Genomic DNA, 14,950 nt, shown 5'->3' with positions numbered 1-14,950 from the left:
CTCTCGTTACACAGAACCAGATCCAAAACAACTCGCTCCCTTGTAGGTTCTGTTCAAGGAATCCCGACAGCATTCTAAGAACTCTTCCTCAAGTCCGCTGCATCCAACTTGAGTCAACCAATCGATATACAGGTTAAAATCCCCTGTGATTATTGCTGTTCCGTTTTTGCACGCATCCATTATTTGCTTGCTACAGCCCGCCCCACCTCGAAGTTATTATCTGGGGGCCTACAGACCACACCCACCAGCGACTTTCTCCCCTTACTGTCCCTTATCTCCACCCACATCGATTCCACATGTTGCTCCTCGGAGCCTGTATCGTCTCTCACTACCGCCCTGATGTTACCCTTAATTAACAGAGGTACCCCGCCCCCTGTTCCTTCCTGTCTATCCTTCCGAAATGTCTGATATCCCAGTTCCCAGTCCCGGTCACCCTGCAACCACGTCTCTGTAACGGCCACTAGATCATACAATCACAGAACCCTACAATGCAGAAAGAGGCCCTTCGGCCCATCGAGTCTGTACCGAACACAATCCCACCCAGGCCCTACCCCCATATCCCTATACATTATACCCAGTAATCCCTCTAACCTACGCATCCCTGGGCAATTTCTTAGCACGGCCAATCAACCTAACCCGTACATCTTTGGACTGTGGGAGGAAACCGGAGCACCCGGAGGAAACCCACGCAGACACAAGGAGAATGTGCAAACTCCACACAGACAGTGACCCGAGCCGGGAATCGAGCCCAGGACCCTGGAGCTGTGAAGCAGCAGTGCTAACCCACTGTGCTACCGTGCCGCCCATTATTGACAATCTTATTGACCCTGCACCAATTCACTCGTGGCTCAGGTAGTAATCCAGAGATTACCACCTTGTTGGTTCTGCTTTTCAATTTAGCTCCTAGCTTTTCATATTCCCTTTGCGGAACCTCTGTTCCTGTCCTACCGATGTCGTTGGCACCTAAGTGGACCACGACAACTGGATTCTTACCCTCCCACTCCAAGTTCCTCTTATCCTCCATAAACTCTGGTTTGATCGAATTGTGGCAGCTCCCATCCTGCCCCACATAATCGTCTCATGCCTGTACTGGGCATATCCCAGCACACTGAACCAACAACCTCACCCTCATCTTTAAATTCTGTTCACAAACTCACTGTCCCGGCAACCTCCAGCTTTGTCTCCCCTTCACTCCCCCTTAAATCCACATCTGCTCAGTATTAACCCCGACCCTGAACATAGGCTTGTCCCTGAATTCCCCTCTACTGTCAGCATGCGTGAGGGGGTGAGTGTGCGTGTGAGAGAGAGGGGGGTGAGTGTGCGTGTGCGAGAGAGGGGGGTGAGTGTGAGCGTGCGAGAGACGGGGGGTGAGCGTGTGCGTGTGAGAGAGAGGGGGGTGAGTGTGTGCGTGTGAGAGAGAGGGGGGTGAGTGTGCGTGTGCGAGAGAGGGGGGTGAGGGTGAGCGTGCGAGAGAGGGGGGGTGAGCGTGCGCGCGTGCGAGGGGGGGGGTGAGCGTGCGTGCGTGCGAGAGAGGGGGGTGAGGGTAAGCGTGCGAGAGAGGGGGGGTGAGCGTGCGCGCGTGCGAGAGAGGGGGGTGAGCGTGCGCGCGTGCGAGAGAAGGGGGGTGAGCGTGCGCGCGTGCGAGAGAGGGGGGGTGAGCGTGCGCGCGTGCGAGGGGGGGGTGAGCGTGCGTGCGTGCGAGGGGGGGGTGAGCGTGCGCGCGTGCAAGAGACGGGGGGTGAGCGTGCGCGCGTGCAAGAGACGGGGGGTGAGCGTGCGCGCGTGCAAGAGACGGGGGGTGAGCGTGCGCGCGTGCAAGAGACGGGGGGTGAGCGTGCGCGCACGCGGGCGAGAGGGAGGGGGGTGAGCGTGCGCGCGAGAGGGAGGGGGGTTGCGAGCGTGCGCGCGGGCGAGCATGCGTGTACCTCATCTCCCACACGTCAACAGGCTCTCTCTCAGTGTGAGGGTGAGTGAGTGAGAATGAGAAGATGGACACACACACACTCACCCTCTCACACTCTAGTGGTCTATTTACTTATCATTTATTTTGATAATTGCCAAGTTTATTATTGTAATTTTTTTTGCTCAGTAAGTTGTTTCTTTTCACGTGCCAGCTTCTTTTTGTTGAAATTCACGTTTAATGTTACATCAAACCTTTGCCCACCTGCCCGCTGTGTGAGAATAACCCCCCCCACCCTGACTGCAAGCTCGCCTTAACCTTTCACTGATTTCCTCTTCCCCTCGGTGAACAGCTTGGAGATGTTTTCTACACAAAAGGTGCTGCTAGTTTTTGTTGTGTCTGCCATTGGACTGTCCTTAAAATATGTTGAACAAAGGGGATCCGCTGGGATTTGAAAACTATAAAACCAACGGAGGAATCTTTCAGGATGACCCAAGGATAAAAGCAAATTATTGCGGATGCTGGAAGCTGAGACCAAAAGAGAAAATGCTGAAAAAAATCTCAGCAGGTCTGGCAGCATCGGTAAGGAGAGAAAAGAGCTGACGTTTCGAGTCCAGACAAACCTTTGTCAAAACTGCTCATCTGGATTCAAAACGTCAGCACTTTTCTCTCCTTACAGACATTACCAGACCTGCTGAGATTTTCCAGCATTTTTTTCTTTTGGTTTCAGAATGACCCAAACTGCTTACCAGCTTCTGAAGTGCAGCCACCTTGGTAATCATAGCAAACAGCAACCAATTTCCACACAATTCTGAGCGGAGAGAATCTGTTTTGTGATGTTGGCTGTGTGATCAGTATCAACTAGGGTATCTTTGTGTTTCTTTGAACGGTGCCCTGGGATGTTTCCTGTACACCTGACAGACAGATGGAGCCTCTCTTTCGCAGTCTCGCCGGCAAAACAGTATCTGTCTCGGGGGGACCTCTGTCTCTCGGGGGGACCTCTGTCTCTCGGGGGGACCTCTGTCTCTCGGGGGGACCTCTGTCTCTCGGGGGGACCTCTGTCTCTCGGGGGGACCTCTGTCTCTCGGGGGGACCTCTGTCTCTCGGGGGGACCTCTGTCTCTCAGGATGCCACTGCACAACGTGCTCAGATCTCTGAGGGTTTTGAGCTCCTAGACTTCTGACTCCGAAATGACGGGGCCTTGTACTGAGCCAAGGCTGGTTCTGATAGCTCAGATTCACCATTTGAAATACGCAGCTGCCCATTTAACTACCAATAAGTACCTTTCACAGATTAGAGTCTCATTGCCTGTGAAGTTTTTTAACGGTGTGGTTTTAATCCTATCTCTTCAGGGCCCCAGAGGACCCAAAGGTGACCTTGGTATCCCTGGTTTTCCAGGAATAAAGGTATTTCAAATCAAACATTATTTATTTTTGATAAATTCTCTTATCATAACGAACGTTGAAGGTTTGGTGACGTATCTAGGGCCACCTACTTGAATGTATTTGGTGATTTAATAATATCGATCTTTCTCAGTCTTTGTCTTTGTTTGTATGTTTAACCGTGGCTTTTTATATCGATGTGGGTTTTGGAACAACTACACGCCTGTGGAATATGGATTGGCTCAAAAAAAGCATTTGCAAAACTGTCTTTTTTAACACAGAGTTTGTTTCTGAAGTTGGGGATATCCCAAAGCAGCCAACCACAAGATGAGTTTGTGTGTCCCCGTTACTGCAGGGAGACTGCCTGATTTCCATTTTTAACCATGTTAAATATGGTATAGCGGGGGGAGCGGTAGAAGAGATTTGTGCTGGCGTATTGCCGAGGAATTTTGCTCCCTCTTAACGTATCACTCTACCTCGGCCCCTAGGATTTCCTCCAGGTGCTCTGGTTTCCTCCCACACTCCAAAGACGGGCCAAATGGCCTCCTCCTGCACTGTAGAGATTTTGGGAGTCCCGTCCCCTATCTTTGTGGGAACCCTAGTTCTCGTTTGAAAGCCTTCCGATTTTTCAGGTCACGTTTGCCAAATCACATTAGCTTCGTAACTTTGGTCTTTGTCCATCATTGTCCTTGCAATATCTAACTGCACTGTGATATCTTCCACCAAAATGTTCTCCCACTTATACGTTTGAAACCGATACCCGCTTATCATGCACTAAATCCCGGACTGCCGCTTTTATTGCTTGATATGCCACATATAGGCTAAAACATTTCTCCTGAGTGCCTCTGCTCCCTTTCACATTAATTTTTTTAATTAACTTGTGGGATATGAGCGTCATTGGCTGCCAGTCCCCAGTTGCCCTGGGCAGTTTATAGACATCCACATTGTTGTGGCTCTGGAGTCACATATAGGCCAGACCAGGTAAGAATGGCAGATTTCCATCCATAAAGAACATTAGTGAACCAGATGGGTTTTCTCGACAATGGTTTCAGAGTCGTCAGTAGTTTCTTAATTCCAGATATTTTTATTGAATTCAAATTCCTGCTGTGGTGGGATTCAAACCCGGGTCCCCGCAAGCATTATCCTGGATCTTAGATTAATAGTCTAGCGGTAATACCACTGGGCCTCCCATTATTCCAGTTAATAGTGTAGTTGGAATCTCCCAATGTCGCTGTCCTTCTCGGCAAGGTAGCACAGTGGGTTAGCACTGCTGCTTCACAGCTCCGGGGTCCTGGGTTCGATTCCCGGCTCGGGTCACCGTCTGTGTGGAGTGTGCACATTCTCCTCGTGTCTGCGTGGGTTTCCTCCGGGTACTCCGGTTTCCTCCCACAGTCCAAAGATGTGCGGGTTAGGATGATTGGTCATGCTAAGAAATTGCCCCTTAGTATCCAGGGATGCGTAGGTTAGAGGGATTAGTGGGTATAATATGGGGGTAGGACCTGGGTGGGATTGTGTTTGCTGCAGACTCGATGGGCCGAAGGGCCTCTTTCTGCACTGTAGGGCTCTTCTATGATCTATTCTCAGCAATTTGCCTACGTATTTGCCCTCTGACTATTCGAAAGTCCATCAAATACTGTCTGGAGTGTGAATGCTTCTTCTTGTTCCTCAGTTCAATATGGCCTCGACTAATGAACATTTTGGCCTACCATCCTTCCTCTGAATAGTGATTGATCCTTCCCCACCAACGTCCCACCTGAAAATTCTGTACTCCAGAATGTTAAATTGCCATTCCTGCCATTCTATAGGCCGTGTTTCAGTTATAGACATAGAACCATAGAATCATAGAACCCTACAGTGCAGAAAGAGGCCCTTCGGCCCATCGAGTCTGCACCGAACACAATCCCACCCAGGCCCTACCCCCATATCCCTACATATTATACCCACTAATCCCTCTAACCTACGCATCTCTGGACACTAATTTCTTAGCATGGCCAATCAACCTAACCTGCTCATCTCTGGACAAGTATATATCATATATCATGCTTCCAAGTGCGTGTCCTTAATCTCAGCTTGTACACTCCATTCAGTAGACTCATCGTGTAGAAATGTGTACCATTAGTTACTGAACAACTCACTCCTTTGTTATATGTTTGCTTTTCGTGGCTTCTATTTCCAGCTTTGCTTTTTTCCCTTCTCAAGTTTCAAGCTCAAGTTTCAAGCCCCTGCCCTGTAGTAGCAGTTTCCACTGCCCAAACAGCAGTAGCAACTCTACACCATCCTCCCCATTCCCCAATATTGGCCCCGACTACGTTGTGGTGCAACCGTTCCAGCTTCTGCAAGTGCCATCTCTGTCAGGACCAGTCCCAGTGCCCCAGGCTATCTCTCCCATCATTTACACAATCCTTTTATTTCTGGAGCGATCCAGAGTTAATCGCCTTTGAGCTCATTTCTTTCTTTCCTAGCTCCCTCAAATCTGCCGGAAGGACTTCCTACCAATGCTGTAGGTATCATCACGGACCACAGTCTTTGACTGTTCATTGTGCCCCCTCAGTGTGTTCTGGAGCCACTCCGGACCCTGGCATCACGGAGACAACATCCTAGGGTCATGTCTGCGGAATCGAATCTCCTTATCACTACCGATTTTGTGGATCTTTGTCCAGCCCAGATTAGCCGCTAAGAATCTATGGCCGTGACTCAGGCTGTACTTTCCAAAGGAACCATCACCCTACCGGTGCTCAGAACTTCAGGCAATTGCTGTGTAAAGTTAGTCTATTTTAATTTTAAATTCAAATCCCTCGCAACAAGCAAGGCATGGTAATGCTTCGGGTCAGAGTTGTCGGGATATCTTTGCTGGGGCTTGAATGCTGGTATGATTTATTTCTCTTAACACGTCACAGTAGGATCTCACAAGTTTATTTGTAGCAAAAGCCACAAACTTTCTGGACAGCCTGTCCCTTCGTCAGGTGGCTGGGATTCTCCCAGGCTGTCCCGAAAGCTTGCGGCTTTTGCTACAAGTAAACCTGTTGGGACTTTAAGCTGGTGTTGTGGGATTTCTTTCTGTTTTACCCCAGTCCAACGCCGACATCGCCACATAAGAACATAAGAAATAGGAGCAGGAGTAGGCCATCCAGCCCTTCGAGCCTGCCCCGCCATTCAATAAGATCGTGGCTGATCTGTCGTTGCTCAGTTCCACTTTCCCGCCCTCTCCCCATAACCCTTAATCCCCTCTCCTATCAAAAACCCATCAACCCACGTCTTAAAAATATTTAGCGAGGCAGCCTCCACCACTTCAACGGGCAGAGAATTCCAGAGATTCACCACCCTTTGAGTGAAGAAGTTCCTCCTCAACTCCGTTCTAAACCGCCCCCCTTTTATCTTGAGGCTGTGCCCCCTAGTCCTACTGTCTTTTTTGAGCGGGAAGAGTCTTTCCACCTCTATCCTATCCATCCCATTCATCATCTTATACGTCTCAATGAGATCTCCTCTCATTCTTCTAAACTCTAACGAGTACAAGCCCAGTTTATTCAGCCTCTCCTCATAGCTCAACCCCCTCAACTCTGGTATCAGCCTAGTAAACCTCCTCTGCACTCCCTCCAAGGCCAAAATATCTTTGCGCAGGTGCGGCGCCCAAAAATGCACACAGTACTCCAGTTGCGGCCTCACCAATGCCCTATACAGCTGCAGCAAGACCTCCCTACTTTTATATTCAATTCCCTTCGCTATGAAGGCCAGCATCCCATTCGCCTTCCTGACCACCTGCTGCACCTGCAAGCTGGGTTTTTGCGACTCATGCACAAGGACCCCGAGGTCCCTCTGCACTGTCGCCTGCTGCAGTTTTTCGCCTCGTAAGTAATAGTCCTTCCTACCATTTTTCCTACCAAAGTGGACCACCTCACACTTGCCAACATTAAATTCCATTTGCCATTTCCTGGCCCATTCGCCCAGCCTATCTAGATCCTTCTGTAGACTCTCCACACCCTCCGCACAATTTGCCGTTCCCCCAATCTTGGTGTCATCAGCAAATTTCGACACTCTACACTCGGTTCCCTCCTCCAGATCATCTATATAAATGGTAAAAAGCTGAGGCCCCAGCACTGACCCCTGGGGCACTCCACTAGTCACCAACCGCCAATCCGAATAGCACCCGTTGACCCCCACTCTCTGCCTCCTATTTGACAACCAATCCTCTATCCACGCTAACACCCTACCCCCAACTCCATGTCCCTCGACCTTCTGCAATAACCTCTTGTGAGGCACTTTGTCAAACGCCTTCTGAAAATCTAGAAAGACCACATCCACCGGCTCTCCTCTATCCACCGCCCTAGACACATCCTCATAGAACTCCAGTAAATTTGTCAGACACGACTTCCCTTTAATGAAACCGTGCTGCGTCTGCTCTATCAAGCAATTCCCTTCAAGATGCCTCGCAATTTCCTCCTTAATGACAGATTCTAACATTTTACCTACCACAGACGTTAAACTAACCGGCCTATAATTCCCCGCCTTTTGCCTGGCACCCTTCTTAAACAACGGCGTAACATTAGCCGTTTTCCAATCATCCGGCACTTCCCCGGAATCCAGCGACGTTTGGAAAATAACCACCAAGGCATCCACTATCACCTCCGCCATTTCTTTCAGAACCCTCGGATGCATTCCATCCGGTCCTGGGGACATCGCGACAGTAGGACCTTCCCAGAGGTGGGGTGGTGTTGGAGGGCAAGGATTGATATTTGCAGCCACCCCTTGTATGATGGACAGCAAAATATCACACCCCGAGTTCCACCCTACCTCCAGATTATTGGTGGTTGCCCCAAATAATTCAGGGGCGAGATATTTATATTTGTTCTGTCTGAATTCGCCTAAAGGCGCTGGCGAAATAGAAGGGAAGCTGTAGCTGTTTAAAGTGTGTTTATGGGTTCGAATGATGCATCAAGGATTGTGGCATTTCTCAGTTAGGACGGTCTATTGGGAAAATGGGAAGGCGACTTATTATCTGAATGGGAAGAGATTTCGAGGCGCTCCGGTGTAGAGGGATCTGGGTGTCCAGAGCCATGAGTCACAGAAAGTTAGCATGCAGATACAGCGGATAATAAAGAAAGCAAATGGAATGTTGGCATTTATAGCGAAAGGAATAGAATATAAAGGGAAGGAAGTATTGTTTGGTGAGACCGCACCTGGGATATTGTGCACAGTTTTGGTCCCCTTTTTTGAGGAAAGTGGCATTGGAGGCCGTTCTGAGGGGAGGTTCACTAGATTGACGAGGGGTTGTCATCAGTCTGCAAGGGGTGAGGGGCTTGTCGTGCGAAGAGAGGTTGAACAGTTTAGGCCTATACACTTTGGAAGAAGGGAGATCAAATTGAGGTATACAGGATGATAAAGGGGATGGATGGAGTGGATACAGCTACTTCTTCTTGTGGAACATTCTGTGCCAAGAGATCACAGCCTTAGGATAAGGGGTAGCAAATTTAAAATGGAGTTGAGGAGAACCTATTTCTCCCAAAGGGTTGTGAACCTGAGGAATCTGTTACCCCAAAGTGCGGTGGATGCTGGAACAGTGAGTAAATTTAAAGAAGAGTTAGACATTTTTTTAACTGGTAACGGGTTGAAAGGTTATGGGGAGAAGGCAGGAAAATAGTGATGAGGAGCATATCAGCCATGATCGAATGGCGGAGCAAACCCGATGGGCTGAATGGCCTAATTCTGCTCCTAGATCTTATGAACTTATAATCGGAAGTGACTTCTATGCGACTAAAAACAGACCCAGCAATTCTCTGTCGATATCACGAGGAGAAACTAGTAAGTAGTCTTTATTAAGCCGATTTTGTGTGGGGAGGTCATGCTGAATTTTTAGCAATGGATGATAGGTAAGATAAAGGAGTTTAAGATTGGAAGATCTGCCGTGGGAGAATGCATGGGGTTACGGGAATAGGGTGGGGAGGGCGGGGCTGGGTAAGATGCTCCTTCAGATGATAGATGCAGACTCGACGGGCCAAATGGCCTCCCTCTGCGCCGTAGGGATTGGATTGTTTGGATGAGGATAGCAGGATACTACCCAAACGATTTTCTGTAAAGTTCACTGACAGTGACTCATGAGGTCACCATCACAATCGTGCTACCACAGCTGCTCGCTGAGAGGAAACGTGGACCCCTCAAGACTTTTTACACGAGCGAATCAAGGCCTCGGGGCTATCTCTTCATTCACATTTCACATTCAGAGCCATTGTACTGTAAGGTACTCTTTTATTTGCTTCTCCTTGGTTCTGTGAGTTCATGTTGTGTCTGGCTCCTTTGCTTTATCTCCTGTGCTTGCTTACCCTGTTTAATTCTCCTTCCTGCGGCCACAGAGCTGGGCCCCGCGTACTCAGGCACGGTTGCACTCAGTAAACAAACTGGGCACAGTGTTTTCTTTTGTTGTATCTCCAGGGTGAAAAGGGCGAGCCTGGGGCTGTCGTCGCTGCAGACGGATCTCCCTTGGGCATCGGATCAAAGGGCCAAAAGGTAGAAATGGGGAAAAGGAGGAAGACTTTGTTAATTGTACAATTAGTAATCTGGATCCGAGACTTTTTTTTTTGTTACTGAACAAGTAATTATAACCTTATTTCTCTTACAGGGTGAACTAGGCCCGACCGGATCCCCTGGCCCTCGGGTAGGAAGTCTTGTATGCTTTATGCCTTGTTTTGCTACAGGTCGAGAGTCCTTTATCCAAAACCGTTTGCGTTTTGGGATTTCAGATAATTTTGGGTTTTGGAGACCCCGTTGACCCCGCTCTCCCATCACCGACACCCTTTACTGTGCACCAAAGGAGAGGGACGCGCCTGTGATTTACAGTCAGGTTGTCCCCACAACTCCACACCGGGTAGAGTAAAACCCCCCCCCCCCCCCCCCCAACTGACTGCTTCCCGTGGGACAGTCTCCATACGCTCAATAAGGCAGCTCATACTTGCACATGGGCTATCATAACGCTGCGTACAAACTTACCTGACAATAGCCCTCACCTATAGTAAATGGAATGGCTCAGGAGGTAAGATATATCGCTGAATAATAAATACAAGGTACGTATAATAAGTTTCTTCTCGATTATGTTGACCACGGAAGTGGCAAGGTGCAGACAAACAGCTAGACCTGCCAGAGGCACGTGAGGTTCAAAAAATGCAGATCCTAGGATTTATAGAAAAAGAATACTCGACCTGTATTTCACTGCTTTTAGATATTTCACATCGATCGTGAGAGTGCAAAGGTGATTTACCAAGATAGTACTGAAGAACTTCAGTTATCACAATCCTACAGGGCTGATGGAGACCATTCAGCCCATCGAGTCTGCAGCAACCACAGTCCCACCCTGGCCCTATCCCCATAATCCCATGCATTTGCCCTAGCTAGCTCCCCCCCCACCGACACTAGGGCAAGTTAGCATGGCCAATCCGCACACTGTGGGAAGGAACCGGAGGAAACCCACGCAGACACGTGGAGAAGGTGCAAACTCCACACGGACAGCGACACAAGCCGGGAATCGAACCCAAGTCCCTGACGCTGTGAGGCAGCGGTTCGAATCACCGTGCCACCCATTATATGAAGTGACTCAAGAAACTGGGATTATTCTCACTCAAACATAGATTAAGTGGAGAATTAATTGATGTGTTCAAAATGATAAGGGATTTCGATAGAGCAAATAGGAAAACCGTATGGGCAGGGCTGGGTGCATTCCAGTACCTAATATTAGAATTCTACAGTGCCGCGGGAGACCATTCAGCCCATCGAGCTGAACGATATGAGAATTATCACACTTTAGTTCTGACATTTGCTCCATTACTAAAGATAAGATTCTGAACACCAGCATATTCATATCTTAAAACTTAGAAGAGGAAATAGATTACAGATAAACTGTCCACTTAAAATCCACCTCATCCTGTCTAAAAGTGGACCCATGGACCCCTTGGACAGGATTTTTACGTGCTTGCTCGTTCTGAAACCGTAACATCGCATCCGAGGTCAACCCTATCGTCCACCCCTCGCCCACTCCGTTTCCCGTGGTGGACAGTGAAATCCTGGCCCTTGTATAAGAATAAAGGTACTCATGCAATGGTTGTGTCACTGGATTATTAATCCAGGAAGCAGGGGAGGCGATGACCAAGTTGTATGGTCGCTGGACTATTGATCCAGAAACTCAGATAACGTTCTGGGAACCCGGGTTCAAATCCTGCCACAGCGGAATTTGAATTCAATAAAAAAAAATCTGGAATTAAGAAGCATGACCGTGAAACCATTGTCGATTGTCAGGAAAATCCCATCGGGTTCGCTAACGTCCTTTCGGGAAGGAAATCGGCCATCCTTATTGGCCCGGACTACACGTGATTATAAATGTTGACTCTCAACTGCCCTCGGGCAAAGTAAGGATGGGCAATGAATGTCGACCAGCCAACAACCCCCGTGTCCCACGAATGAATAAAAGAAATGAGTTAGAAAATTTGTATTCCGTTTTGAAAAATCTGGACATAAGTAATTGTTTATCAGTAAAATGAGCCATGAAGCTGTGGGTAATGAACCTATGGGGAAGGTGCCTGTGCTTCCTGGCCTGTGTGTAACTCCTGTCCCACAACAATACAGTTAACTCTTAACTGAATGCTGAAATTAGCTGGCAAGCTGCTATGTAGAAATGTCCATGATAAAACCTCCCTTGGTTGTGGTCGTTGCAGGTTAAATGTCATCCAAGTGAATGGTTACATTGATCCTAGAAGTTTTTTTTTGGCTTAAACCGAGACTAACTTGATACTGTAACTTGAAACAGCTAACCTGAGCCAAGATCTATGTCCAATTTCCAATCGTGTTTGGTTCAGCCCCACTCCAACACAACCTTCAGTGCAGTATTCAGAAAGCATTCCAGTGCCAGAGGTATCACCATCTTTAGGATTAGACGCGAGTCTGTTTGAGCAAATGTAATGATCCCAGATTTTGCATCAAGAACAGTCTGCATATCTTCCAGACAAGAAAGTCAAATGCAAAAAGCTCTGGGTCTTCAGGTTGGTGTTTCAGAGCAGTACTGACATACATATCCTTTCAAAACCAAACAGCGTTTCTATTGCTACTGATGGGTTAAGGGTGAAAGGAGACAAGTTTAAAGGGAATATTAGGGGGGGGCTTCTTCACGTAGCGAATGGTGGGAGTGTGGAATGAGCTGCCGGGTAAATGCGGGGTCACTTTTAACATTTAAGAAAAACTTGGACGGGTTCATGGATGAGAGGGGGTGTGGAGGGATATGGTCCAAGTGCAGGTCAGTGGGACTAGGCAAAAAATTGGTTTGGCACAGACAAGAAGGGCCAAGGTGCCTGTTTCTGAGCTGTAATTTTCTATGGTTCTGTGGAGACAAAAGGAAATTATTTCTGGTGACGTCATTTAAAACAAGTGAAAATGCGGTTCAATATTACTCAAAAATGTCACAACTCCACGTTTCTTTTTAGGGGCCAATGGGATATCCCGGACCTAAAGGAGAATTTGGCCTTCCCGGTAGACATGTAAGTTTATACACAGCAAAATTGGAAGCCAGACATGGAACGTTATAAAATATATTCAAGTATTTATTTGGTGTGTTCTTTGTAGGGTCGTCCAGGGATAAACGGCAGAAAGGGTCAGAAAGGTGAAGCTGCGACAATTCTTATGGTACGTGTGCAACTGTAAATCAAAGGAATGCAGCAAATGTTTTGGGATGGATTTCTGCTGATTTTCCAAATGGCGTTTGAGCATTCTGCATTCAGCACACACATGGTGCTTAATTTATCCAATTTCAGACAGGTTACTGCACTGTTCTGAGGCAAGTGAAGCTCAATAGCTTGCTCCTTTATTCAGGTCACTTTACCTACTGTCCTTATTTGCCTTAGTTTCATTCTCAACCATCACTGCTGCCTGGCAATAATACTTTGTCTTAGCTCAGTCCTTTCTCTGTAGATAGCCTTTGCCTGACTATCTGCTCTAATCTTGCTGGCAACTCCCAATTTCCTGTCCTAAGCTATCTCCAAGGCGCACCGAAACTTAGCAAGGCTTCTTCAGCAGCATATTCAACACTCGCGGCCTCCACAACCCTGGACAAGAGCAGCAGGTTCATAGGAACAGTCTCCAAGTCACGGCATCTTGTCTGGGGCCGAGTGGCCGTCCCACCATTGTCGCTGTGTACGATCCTGGAACTCCCTACCTAAGTTTCAACCTTCAGCGGTTCAAGAAGATGGCCCACCACCTTCTCCAGGGAGACTAAAAATGTGCAGTAAATATTCTAAAGTTAAGACTGGTAGTTGATTTTATGGATCGTTGAATGAAATCAGTTTTGTGGATGCAGCGAGGAACGAGAGGGAGAAACCACACGAGCTCGCAACTTCACAAGACAGAAAGCTTCACTGATAATTGAATGATCTGTATCTGTTTTTTTAGGGCCCTCCTGGATTACCAGGACCCCCTGGACCTCCTGGTCAAATCCTCAATATAAAAGGGGTAAGTATTATTGATTGCTCATCATTCTTTTAAATGCTCTTCCTTTACTTTTAGAATCTTTTACTTTTGTTTTAATCATTTGTACGTGTCTCGTTATATGCTTTTTATTTACCAATTCATTTTCCTCCAACTTTGAATAGACAGTTTTCCCAGTTCCTCCCAGACCTCACTGCAAAATGCCCGTAAGTGAAATAAAGAATCACTGATCGCGTACTTAATTTGAAAGCTGGGTATTAAAGCCCCCCGTTTCACAACTGGAAACTCAACAGGCTGACAACTCGCCTGCGATCATCCGCTTTCTTCTCTGTCTAACATAACCGCCTTAAAACCTCTGTCCTTCCGCCTGCCTCATCTTAAATACCGTGGCTTAAACTTTAACACTTTGAACGTACGTCCTTTCTCTCATTAAAAATCGCAGCCAGCCTGAAGTAAGTAATAACAGTGGATGGACCCCACACCTAATGTCTTGTGCTTTTAATGAAGAGTTGAACATCCGGGGTAACTCGTGAGGCTGTTAACACGGTTTCCTAAAGTGGATGCTCAGGAGATAATAAGCTAGAGTGCTTCACACGTCCCAGTACAAGTGGTCGCTGCATGTGTTGCATTGGCATTTAAATTGCCCACGTAAATCTGCCGTCTAACATTCTTATTTTCCAACGTGCCAAGCAGTAAGAGCCGCTGCGTAACAGTGTTTGGCGCAAATGTTCAGCTCACAAATCTTTCGAGGTCCAGTGACTGGGTTGTAGCATTGTGAGCTGAGAAAGATGAGCTGCTACTGGGAAGGTGACTTGCGTCCGTTTCACTCATTCGTAGATTTGTACATCACAGAAGGAGGCCATTCAATTCATTGGGCAGAATGGAGTGCCCATTCCCAGGGAGGGAGGGGAGTTTGGAAGCCAGGCCCCAGAGAGTTTAATCAGACGGGGTGGCGTCAAGTGGGGTACACCACCACCTTCCTGCCTCAATTATTTTTGGAGAGGGAAGGCTGACGGACTGATTGAGTACATGGAACTGAATAGAATTGAGGGTTATAGGTAAGCACGGTCAGGATGGATATCATCGGCGCAATTTGTGGGCCGAAGGGCCTGTTTGTGCTGTAGCTTTTCTACGTCCTATGATTGAAGCCCCTAAGTAGGCAGTTAACACCCATCTAAGGAATCCATCTTGCTGCCACAGTGGGTGGGGCAGTTGC

General features: G+C 47.9%; 1 protein-coding gene across 1 annotated transcript in view; it reads left to right on the top strand.

Annotated features, from left to right (window-relative positions):
• LOC145346425 (collagen alpha-1(XV) chain-like) overlaps positions 1–14,950 on the top strand; it is a 198,084-nt gene that overhangs the window by 138,614 nt on the left and 44,520 nt on the right. Inside the window, exons 24-30 of the mRNA XM_080193599.1 lie at positions 3,253–3,306; positions 9,706–9,780; positions 9,893–9,928; positions 12,738–12,791; positions 12,877–12,936; positions 13,699–13,758; positions 13,899–13,940. Of these exons, the coding sequence (XP_080049725.1) occupies positions 3,253–3,306; positions 9,706–9,780; positions 9,893–9,928; positions 12,738–12,791; positions 12,877–12,936; positions 13,699–13,758; positions 13,899–13,940 (381 nt within the window). The remainder of the gene's footprint in view (positions 1–3,252; positions 3,307–9,705; positions 9,781–9,892; positions 9,929–12,737; positions 12,792–12,876; positions 12,937–13,698; positions 13,759–13,898; positions 13,941–14,950) is intronic.

Source organism: Carcharhinus amblyrhynchos, chromosome 8 (assembly GCF_965287045.1).
Source record: "Carcharhinus amblyrhynchos chromosome 8, sCarAmb.v2.hapA, whole genome shotgun sequence".
NCBI classification, from domain to species: Eukaryota; Metazoa; Chordata; class Chondrichthyes; order Carcharhiniformes; family Carcharhinidae; genus Carcharhinus; species Carcharhinus amblyrhynchos.
The sequence above is the reverse complement of the archived record's forward strand: the minus strand, read 5'-3'. Positions and strand labels throughout refer to the sequence as shown.